We start from the raw sequence: 11,148 nt of genomic DNA on the forward strand, positions 1-11,148 counted from the left end.
TAATTTTTGTGTTTTTAGTAGAGATGGGATTGTGCCATGTTGGCCAAGCTGGTCTGGTCTGCAGTTCCTGACCTCAGGCAATCCAGCCACCTCAGCCTCCCAAAGTGCTGGGATTACAGGTGTGAGCCACCGTGCCCAGCCTATCCTTCCTTTCATCTTGAAAACATATGGCAAATACACACAAATCTAGGCACACATTTGCATCCCCTGATTACATAAAAGGCATCATTTTGTGCTGGGGGGGGGCCCCTGGCCCCCTCTGCAGCTACACTGTGCACTGCCGTGGGCTGGCCAGCCGCTGGGATGGGTTATTCCCTGGCATTTGCTGTCATAGAAAGTGCTGCCAGGAGTGGCCGAATGGATAGAACATTTCCTATTTTTGTCGGTGTATTTCGGGATAGAGTTCTAGAAGTGGGATTGCCAGGGCAAAGGGCAAACATGCCTGTACACTCGTGCTATGTGCTGACGGACAGGCCTCCAGAGACTGTGCACTGACACTCCTCCTACTCTGCATGAGGGGTTTCTGCCCCACAGCCTACCCACAAAGTAGGATTTCAGACTTTTGGATTTTTGCTGCTCTGAATAGGTGAGAAATAGCATCTCCATAGAGGTTTAACTTGCATGTTTCTCATAAGTAAGATGGAGCATCTTTTTATGTGTGTGAGGAACTTTTGTATTTTGTGCATTATATATTTTTATTGTTTGCCCACTTTTAAAAATTCAGGTTATTAGTCTGATGGATTTCTAAAAGCCTTTTGCATTATGGGGATTAGTCCTTTTGTTTGTGATGTAAGTTGCAAGTATTTTCCTTGTTTCTCTTTGTCTTTGCTTATTCATTTATTTATTTTTTTGCCAAATAAAAGTGGTTTTGCAGCCGGGCACAGTGGCTCATGCCTGTAATCCCAACACTTTGGGAGGCCGAGGTAGGTGGATCACTTGAGGTCTGGAGTTCGAGACCAGCCTGGCCAATATGGAGAAACCCCATCTCTTCTAAAAATACAAAATTAGCTGGGCATGGTGGTGCATGCCTGTAATCCCAGCTACTCAGGAGGCTGAGGCAGGAGAATTGTTTCAATTTGAACCTGAACCTGGGATGCAGAGGTTGCGGTGAGCCACAGTTGCACCATTGCACTCCAGCCTGGGCAACAAGAGCAAAACGCTGTCTTAAAAAAAAAAAAGTGGTTTTGCCATCTCTACTAAAAATACAAAAATTGGCTGGGCGTGGTGGTGCATACCTATAGTCTCAGCTACTCAGGAGGCTGAGGCAGGAGAATCACTTGAACCTGGGAAACAGAGGTTGCAGTGAGCTGAGATCTCGCCACTGCACTCCAGCCTGGGCGACAGAGCTGGATTCCGTCTCTCAAGGAAAAGAAAAAAAAGGTGGTTTTCAGAATTTTTTGTGTGTCAAATTTTCAGTCTTTTTCCTTTTTTGAATCATAAATAGGAAAATACAGCTAACTCCCAGTTGTTGGAGGGATTTTCCCATGCTTCTCATACTTGTGTGGCTTCATGATTGATTGATTGATTGATTCAGGGTCTCACTTTGTTGCCCAGGCTGGAGTGCAGTAGCACGATCAGGGCTCACTGCAGCCTCAACTTTCTGGGCTCAAGTGATCCTCCCACCTCAGCCTCCTGAGTAGCTGGGACTACGGGCACGTGCCACCATACCTGGCTAGTTATTGTTTTCTTTCTTTTTTTTTTTTTTTTTTTTTGGAGATGGGGTTTCGCAGTATTTCACAGGCTGATCTTGAACTCCTGGACTCAAGCAATCTGCCTGCCTTGCCTCCCAAAGTGCTAGGATTACAGGCGTGAGCCACTGTGCCCAGCCTCATTTTTGTAATTAGAATACTGATCCATTTGAAATGCGCTCTGACATACAGTTTGAGGAGTATATCCAGTTTTGTCTTTTGCTAATGGCTGGCTAGTTGTCCAGCAGCAGTTATTAATACCAGCTATTTTTCCTGCTGATTTTATGTATGACTGTTGTCATGTATAGGATCACCATGGGCACTTGGGTCTGTTTCTGGATTTTCTCCCGTTCCATTGTTCATGGGCAAGAACCATGTGATTCTTGTTTTTTGATTCGTGTTTTTGTGTGTGTGTGACAGGGTCTCACTCTGTCACCCAGGCTGGAGTGCAGGGGCACGTGAAGCCCCAATCTCCCCAGCTCAGGTGATCCTCCTATCTCGGTCTCCCAAGTAGCTGGGACCACAGGCACATACCACCATGCCCAGCTAATTTTACTTATTTTTTTGTGGAGATGGGGTCTCTCTGTGTTGCCGAGGCTGGTCTCAAACTCATGGCCTCAAGCAGTCCTCTGGCCTTGGCCTCCCAAAGTGTTGGGATGACAGGTGTGAGCCACTGCACCCGGCCATGATTCTTATCGTAGAGGCCTTAGTGAATCTGCTTTAATACCTGATAGATCTACTCCTCCTCCACCTACCCCCAGCCCAGCCACCCCTGTGGTTTTGGGGTTTTTTGTTTTTTTGTTTTTTTCCAGATGGAGTCTCACTGTGTTGCCCAGGCTAGAGTGCAGTGGCGTGATCTCGGCTCACTACAACCTCCGCCTCCTGGGCTCACACCGTTCTTCTGCCTCAGCCTCCCGAGTAGCTGGGACTACAGGCGCCCGCCACCTCGCCCGGCTAGTTTTTTTTTTTTTTTTTTTTTGTATTTTTAGTAGAGATGAGGTTTCACCGTGTTAGCCAGGATCATGAGGTCAATCTCCTGACCTCATGATCCGCCCGCCTCGGCCTCCCAAAGTGCCGGGATTACAGGTGTGAGCCACCACGCCTGGCCTTTTTTTTTTTTTTTTTTTTTTTTTTGAGACAGAGTCTTGCTCTGTCACCCAGGCTAGAATACAGTGGCGTGATCTTGGCTTACCACAACCCTCACCTCCTGGGCTCAAGAGATTCTCCTGCCTCAGCCTCCCGAGTAGCTGGGATTTCAGGCACATGCCACCATGTGCAGCTAATTTTTGTATTTTAAGCAGAGATAGAGTTTCACCATGTTGGCCAGGCTGGTCTTTAACTCCTGACCTCAGGTGATCTGCCCACCTCAGCCTCCCGAAGTGTTGGGATTACAGGCGTGAGCCACCGCGCCCAGTCCCTTGGAGCATTACTTTTTTTCTTTTTTTTTTTTTTTGAGATGGAGTCTCATTCCTGGTCGCTTCAGGCTGGAGTGCAGTGCGGGATCTCAGCTCACTGCAGCTCCGCCTCCCCGGGTTCACGCCATTCTTCCTGCCTCAGCCTCCTGAGTAGCTGGGACTACAGGCGCTCACCACCTCACTAGTTTTTAATATTTTAATAGAGACGGGTTTCACCTGCAGCTAGCCAGGATGGTCTCATCTCCTGGATTCTCGTGGGATCCGCCTGTCTCGGCCTCCCAAAGTGCTGGGATTACAGGCTTCTGTTTCACCGCGGCACCCGGCCCCCTTGGTTACTTTTTCAAGTGAACTTTTTGATGATTGTTCATCTCTGGAGGAACGCCTGGTGTTTTTTTCAACTGGGATCATGTCAGATGTATCACTTACTTAAGGAGAATTGACATCTTGAAGACATTGAGTCTTTCTGTCTGAAAATAATATGTAGACTTTAGTTTTTTTTTTACCTTGACTATTCTTTGTTTCTTTTTACAGGGCTCAAACTTCCAGATTTTCAGGATTCCATTTTTGAGTATTTCAACACTGCACCCCTTGCACATGACCTGACATTTAGAGTGAGTCATTGTTTTTCTTTTTTTAAGTGACAGATGAGTTTATGATAAGTTAAAAATAGTGTAATACATGATTTTACCACTCATGGGGCCACAAACACACCAGTAAATATACATTCAGTATTTATCTCAGAGTTGTGCTAACTATGTACTTGACCCACATGTAATCAACCCACATTAAATGCATAAGGTAAGAGACATTCAGGGTATTTGAGTTGCTCCCAGAGAAGCTTTCTCAACTCAAGTTAAGTAGAAATGAGATTAAGAAAGTGCTCAGCATCTTCAGGGAGAAATCTACACTGGCCTCAGCTGTGTAGTGAATATTTCTTTTTTTTTTTTTTTTGAGACAGAGTCTTGCTCTGTCACCCAGGCTGGAGTGCAGTAGCATGATCTTGGCTCACTGCAACTTCCACCTCCTGAGTTCAAGCGATTCTCCTGCCTCAGCCTCCGGAGTAGCTGGGATTACAGGCACCCGCCACCGTGCCCGGCTAATTTTCGTATTTTTAGTAGAGGCAGGGTTTCACCATATTGGCCAGGCTGGTCTTGAACTCCTGACTTTGTGATCTGCCCCCCCGCCCCTCGACCTCCCAAAGTGCTGGGATTACAGTTGTGAGCCACCACACCTGGCCTGTAGCAAGTATTTCAAGTAAGTACTTTAATACAAATTCTCACATTGGGATGGGTGCGGTGGCTCACACCTATAATCCCAGCACTTTGGGAGGCTGAAGTGGGAGGATCACTTGAACCCAGGAGTTCAAGACCAGCCTGGGCAACATAGCGAGACCTTATCTCTTAAAAAAAAAAAAATTCGGCGCCTGTAGTCCCAACTACTCGGGAGGCTGAGGCAGGAGAATGGCGTGAACCCGGGAGGCGGAGCTTGCAGTGAGCTGAGATCCGGCCACTGCACTCCAGCCTGGGCGGCAGAGCGAGACTCCGTAAAAAAAAAAAAAAAAAAAAAAAAAAAAAAAAATTCCACACTAGAGCAAATAAAATTACTTTAGTTGTATTTCCATCTGTATAGCTATAGAGTTCAGCATTGGAGATCAATGGGAAAGGTGGTTGATGGGAACAGTCTGGCCCCAGGTGCCTCGCCAAGACCCTCGCAAGGAGGCCAGCCCCTCAGGCAGTCAGAGCCACTGGTCATCTACTTGGGAATTAGCTGTCAAGTGAGGAGCAGACCCCACTGCCTCCCTCTGTGGGCCGCAGGTTCTTGGTGGCATTCCGTGGAGGCAGGACAGCCTTTCCTCCTCTTCTGAACCTGTAGGGATGCACCCTTGACAGCAGCACACGAAGCACATTGGAGCGGGGAGAGCAGAGCTCACTAATGGAACTCCTGATGGGGGTGCAGGGAGGGGGAGGTGGTTCCAGCCTTTGATTTAGAAAACTCCAACCCTGCAGGCGAGTGGGAAGAAATAGGGTGCATGTGTACGTGTCCCTCACCTGGGGTTTTGCTACGTCTGCTTTCTCTCTCTCAGCAGAGACTTTTTTCCTCAGCAGTATTTGAAAGCGACTTGCAGGTGTCAGTGACCCCAACATACTTCAGCAGTTATTTCCCACGATTGGGGCATTCTCCCACATAACCACAGTGTCACTGTCGTCAGGCATTCTGCGCTGGTGCCATGGGACAGCCCGTATCCATGTGTCCTTGTCCTGGGAACATCCTTTCCTGCTGGCTTTTCCTCCTAGTTCTGGATCTACCTGGAGATGACGAATCGCATTTAGTCTTTTGTTTCCTTTAATCTGGAACAGTTCCCCATTTGTCCCCTCTTTTATGACAATGATATTTTGGTGTTACCCAAGTCAGTTGTCCTGCAGAATGTCCACTCTGGGTTTGTCTGATGTTCCATCTTGATCAGATGTGGGTTGAACCTTTGGCACAAACTCTGCCCAGGAGGAGCTGTGCCCTTCCCACACACAGAGGCCGGCCTGCCCAGGGTGGATGATGCCAAGTCTGATCGTTGGGTTGAGGTGGGGTTGGCTAGGGTTGCTGCCTGTGTGAGTAGGGGGTAGTCAGCAGGTGCCCATGTGGGCAGCTGCCTGGAGCAGCCTCCCCTGGGGTGGGCTCTTAGCATCCTGGCCTGTGTCTGTCACAGGCTTGCATTGCTCACAGCCACTCTGGATGCACACCTCTTCACCTTCACCTGTCAGAATGTTTGTTTGTTTTATCAAATTGGCAATGCTTCTCTTTTCCCTGAAATCCTCGGTTTTGAAGAAGCAAATAACCGGTAAGTGCCCACCGGATCTTTGATAAGCCTGTTTCTGCACAAGTCGTTGCCTCTCCCTGTTGCTGCGGGGCCAGGCACCGCTGTGGGGAGGAATGAGTGGATTCCAGAGAACCAGAGATGGTGCTTGTTCAGTGAATGGAGGCCGGCAGGAAAGCGGTAGCTTTCTGTAACATTAACAGAGTAGAGGGCCCAGTAGCAAGTGAGTTTACAGCCAGTACTGTCCGTGAGTATGAGAGTCACAGCTGTGGCGAGTGGGCAGCAGAGATGGAGACAGAGGCGACATCTTTATGCCTCATTCTCTACAGCCAGCACGCCTGCCCCTGCTAATCCCTCCCCCGCTTTTTTTTTCCCAGACAGAGTCTTACTCTGTCGCCCAGGCTGGAGTGCAGTGGTGCAGTTTTGGCTCACCACAACCTCCACCTCCGGAGTTCAAGCGATTCTCGTGCCTCAGCCTCCCAAATAGCTTGGACTACAGGCACGTGCCACTACACCCAGCTAATTTTTTTTTTTTTTTTTTTGTATTTTTAGTAGAGATTGGGGTTTTGCCATGTTGCCCAGGATGGTCTTGAACTCCTGACCTCAAGTGATCCACCCACCTCAGCCTTCCAAAGTGTTGGGATTACAGGTGTGAGCCACCATGCCTGGCCGATAGTTGATTTATAAATTCTGATATAAGCACGCATAACATAAAACTTACCATCTTAACTATTTTTTAGAGTCAGGGCTTCCTTCTGCTGCCCAGGCTGGAGTACAGTGCTGCCATCATAGCTCACTGCCACCTCAAACTCCTGGACTCAAGCGATTCCCCTGCCTCAGCCTCCTGAGTAGCTAGCACTACAGGTGCTCGCCACCACGCCCGGCTAATTGTTAAATTTTTTGTAGAGATGGATTCTTGCTGTATTGCCCAGACTGGTCTCAAACTCCTAACCTCAGGTGATCTGCCCGCCTCGGCCTCCCAAAGTGCTGGGATTATAGGCGTGAGCCACCGTGCCTGGCCATTAATCCCTCATTAATGCCTCTGTGATTTAAGTGGGAAGGCATTTATTATTGAAAGAAAAAACCCGGCCGGGCGCGGTGGCTCAAGCCTGTAATCCCAGCACTTTGGGAGGCCGAGACGGGCGGATCACGAGGTCAGGAGATTGAGACCATCCTGGCTAACATGGTGAAACCCCGTCTCTACTAAAAAATACAAAAAACTAGCCGGGCGCGGTGGCGGGCGCCTGTAGTCCCAGCTACTCGGAAGGCTGAGGCAGGAGAATGGCGTGAACCCGGGAGGCGGAGCTTGCAGTGAGCAGAGATCCGGCCACTGCACTCCAGCCTGGGCGGCAGAGCGAGACTCCGTCTCAAAAAAAAAAAAAAAAAAGAAAAAACCCTCCATCAGGGGCTGAGTCTGTTAGAGCTTCCAGACTCTTGAAAATTGTCTTTGAGAAACTTCTTATCCCACTCTGCCTGCATGAAACATGTTGCTTATTACTAGAAATGGTTTGCCACCAAGATTAAGTCAATATATCTTCGTGCAAGTGTTGACTGGGTGGGAAATGATGTTTGTTCCTCCTGTCTGTTGCCTCCAAGGACTCTCTCTCCTCCTCGTCTGCATCTTCCCTGCTAGCCTTTTGGGAAGAAGTAAGTGGCTGCCAGCGCTGGCTTCCCGCGGCTTTCACTCCTGTTAGTGCACAGCCTCCTCAATGCTCCTGTCCTTTAATCTGCATCCCTTTGATTAATTAACCAACTAAATGAAACGAGCGGGGCTTTTACATGACTAAAATTAAATTAATATTCTTTTCCTCCTCATTTATCTAAAGATGGAACCATAACTCACTTAACATACCTTGTTTATGGGGCAGATTTGCTTACGTTTTTGAGCTTTGATAATTAGCCAGTTGAGCTAGCCTTTCCCTTGTGAATTTGCAGTACACAGTTGTGTGTGTGTTTTATGTGTGTGTGCTGCCGTCCCATCTGAATTTGGCTCCTTTCTTAGCGGCCTAATTAATTGCAACTGTTGGAAAGTGTTTATCTGATTTGGTTCATTGGGATTCTGATGTGGAACACAAAATACAGCTGTAAACTGCTCCTTTAGGCGGCTACCCAGCCATATCTGTGTCCTAGTACGCTGTTTGCTGGTGCTAACACTTACTACTCAGCATACCTACATGTACGTTTGTGTAAACAGCAATGGCCTGTGATGATAAACTATTAGTTTCAGGAATATGTGCTGAAACAGAGTTGTTTTTAAATGGTTTCAGAGTGTAGCTTTAGCTTCAAATAAATCACTGTGAAATTAAACTCTTTTTTTTTTTTTTTTTTTTGAGACGGAGTCTTGCTCTGTCGCCCAGGCTGGGGTGCAGTGGCCGGATCTCAGCTCACTGCAAGCTCCGCCTCCCAGGTTTATGCCATTCTCCTACCTCAGCCTCCGGAGTAGCTGGGACTACAGGCGCCCGCCAACCCGCCCGGCTAGTTTTTTTGCATTTTTTAGTAGAGACGGGGTTTCACCGTGTTAGCCAGGATGGTCTCGATCTCCTGACCTTGTGATCCGTCCGTCTTGGCCTCCCAAAGTGCTGGGATTACAGGCTTGAGCCACCGCGCCCGGCCTGAAATTAAACTCTTAATTTGTTAAAACAAAACATTGCTTCCCTGTGTCGTAAAATCTTCAGGGAAATTCTTACAACTGCTCCTGGGCCCACCGACCTCTCTTGATGTTTGAATTTCTTCTTGATCCTTGAAATGAGGTTAAGAAGCATTTGGCTAATTGATCTTTTTTTTTCTTTTTCTTTTGCTTTTTCTTTTGAGACAGTCTTGCTTCATTGCCCAGGCTGGAGTGCAGTGGCTTGATCTCAGCTCACTGCAGCGTCCACCTCCTGGGTTCGAGCGATTCTCATGCCTCAGCCTCCAGAGTAGCTGGGATTATGGGTGTGTGCTAGCACGCCCAGCTAATTTTTGTATTTTTAGTGGAGACGAGGTTTTGCCATGTTAGCCAGGCTGGTCTCAAACTCCTGACTTCAGGTGATCCCCACCTCAGCCTCCCAAAGTGCCGGGATTACAGGCGTGAGCCTCCGCGCCCTGCCTGCCTAATTGATCTTAAGGCTGCTAGGTTGGGTAACCTTACTTATGAATAAAGGTCAGGAAGGATCGGCGTTTCCAGGTCTTGCCCTTTCAGTGGCCAGGGTGAGGAGGCTGCAGGAGGCGGCGGTGTGCTCAGGGCTGTGCATTAGAAGTGTCTCCAGGCAAATTCTCACCTCAGTGGGGTGACTGTGACTTGTCAGACTCACCTGCCCACGCGATCACCACTCAGCCGAGGATGCCAAGTGCAGGGGTCCTCAGGGTAGGCCGGCCAGCTAGGAGTGGAGCAGGAGTCTGTGAGGAGACCCAAGGGGTGATAGGATCCAGGAGTAAGAACCGCTGGGACCTCTGGGCCAGACAGAATGTGCTTTTATTAGTAAAGAACTTGTAAGTCGAGTCTGGATCATGTAGAGTATGTCCTTTCACCCAACTCTTTCTTTCTTGGTTCTCACAGACCAGCTCAGCTAGTGAGCAAGAAACACAAGCTCCGAAGCCAGAAACGTCCCCGTCGATGTCTGTGGCTGCATCAGAGCAACAGGAGGTGAGACAGCGTTGCCTTGGTGATGCTCCCACCTGGGGTCTGCCCTCGTGTCCAGGTGACCAGACACCGCTCACCTGGCCCCTGCATAACAGCTTGCAGCGAGGGCCTCTGCCCAGGTGCTCAAGCCCACCTTTCATTTTGAGAATTAACTGTCAGTCCCTCCCCTAGATGAGGAAGGCTTCAGCAGATGTCTCAACATTGTAGCAAATTAAAGATGCAGAACTGTTCACTGTTAACACATTCTTGAGAGAAGTGCACCCCGTGGGGCCAGGTGTCTCAGCCGTGCTGAGCTGGGCCGACACTCACCTGTCCTGCTTGTCTCCCAGGACATGGCTCGGCCCCCGCAGAGGCCATCCGCTGTGCCGTTGCCCACCACGCAGGCCCTGGCTCTGGCTGGACCGAAGGTAGGGGCCTTGCTTTCACCCGGGGCGCCTTCTTAGTTATTTAGTTGTTTGTTTATTCTCAGTTATTTAGAAAATAACTTTTGTATAAGTAAAACAGACTTAGTCATTTTTGCGTACACAGTAGTGACCCTGGTGTTCTGTAGGAAATTTGTTGAGAATGGTGTGTAATTCAGGAAGCTGTCAGGATCCTGTGTTTTCTTAATGACACCAGTGCTACACAAATATATTTTAATCAGAAATGTTCAGCTTTTGGTCTCCCCACTCTCGTCTCATTCCCCAAGCCATATTCCCCTCTCCACGGATAGGCAGCTTACTCCTCCACATTGACTTTCATTTGTCTGCCTGCACTTTGGGAACCTTACAGAACCGTGTGGCTGGTGGGTAAGAATGACTCGGCATAAGCGGCACTGCAGTGCGTGTGTGGTTCTGAGCCTCATGCTTTTCACAAGTGCATCCTGGAGAGCCAGCACGGGGACCCCACTGGGCCCCTGCTCCCAAGTCCTGGCCTTGGCTTCTTCTGTAACATCCCCTTTTCTTTCGTATAAATATCAACGCAGATCAGAAAGTCTCCAGGGTGACAGGCCCCCGAGTTCCAAGCATTGCGAGTACATAGCCCTGTGGCCTAAGGTGGTTTTAGTAGTTGTTAATATAGACACGGCCTCTGCTTGTGCTTCCTGCCACAGGCAGCTATGCCAGCTGGACGTAAGAAGCCAGACTTGTATGAGGCTAATTAAGGGTTTGCCTTTTGGACTGAGACTCTTGCAGAGTCAGGGACCAAGTCAAGAGGTCATTTATTTGGTTACCATATTTGATAGCAGCAGCTCTGCAGACTGCTGGTGTGTCGCTCCTAGTCGTGACGGCCCGGGCACCGCCCCACGGCCTCCCTGCCCACCTCAGCCAGCCTCTTCCCCCGCAGGTCTCTGGAGTTTGTGTCGGTCACTCCCCTACTTCTTGCCAGTGGTCTCACCCACATCTGTGTCCTGCTGAGGATCGTACTGGTCTCTGCTGCGCCTGAGCTTTGTAAACAGGCGGTCCCGCATGGCCTGCACCACGTCCCTCTGTTCAGCCTTGGGGCTGCTTCCATTGCCGCTGGGATCACAGTGTGTCCACTCCCGATGAGGGACCATGAGCCTTTCTAGGCATTTGCTATTGTGAACTGTTCTCCTGTAGGTGATTCTTGTGTGTGTCTTGGACACATGCAAGGCCTGTG

General features: G+C 49.1%; 1 protein-coding gene across 1 annotated transcript in view; it reads left to right on the top strand.

Moving 5' to 3' along the window:
* The window catches only part of CDC42BPB (CDC42 binding protein kinase beta), a 124,750-nt gene that overhangs the window by 97,607 nt on the left and 15,995 nt on the right, over window positions 1-11,148 (top strand). Inside the window, exons 21-24 of the mRNA XM_031667762.1 lie at window positions 3,635-3,714; window positions 9,448-9,534; window positions 9,861-9,973; window positions 10,897-10,930. Coding sequence (XP_031523622.1) covers window positions 3,635-3,714; window positions 9,448-9,534; window positions 9,861-9,973; window positions 10,897-10,930 — 314 coding nt within the window. The remainder of the gene's footprint in view (window positions 1-3,634; window positions 3,715-9,447; window positions 9,535-9,860; window positions 9,974-10,896; window positions 10,931-11,148) is intronic.

This window comes from Papio anubis, chromosome 7, assembly GCF_008728515.1.
Source record: "Papio anubis isolate 15944 chromosome 7, Panubis1.0, whole genome shotgun sequence".
Classification (NCBI taxonomy): domain Eukaryota; kingdom Metazoa; phylum Chordata; class Mammalia; order Primates; family Cercopithecidae; genus Papio; species Papio anubis.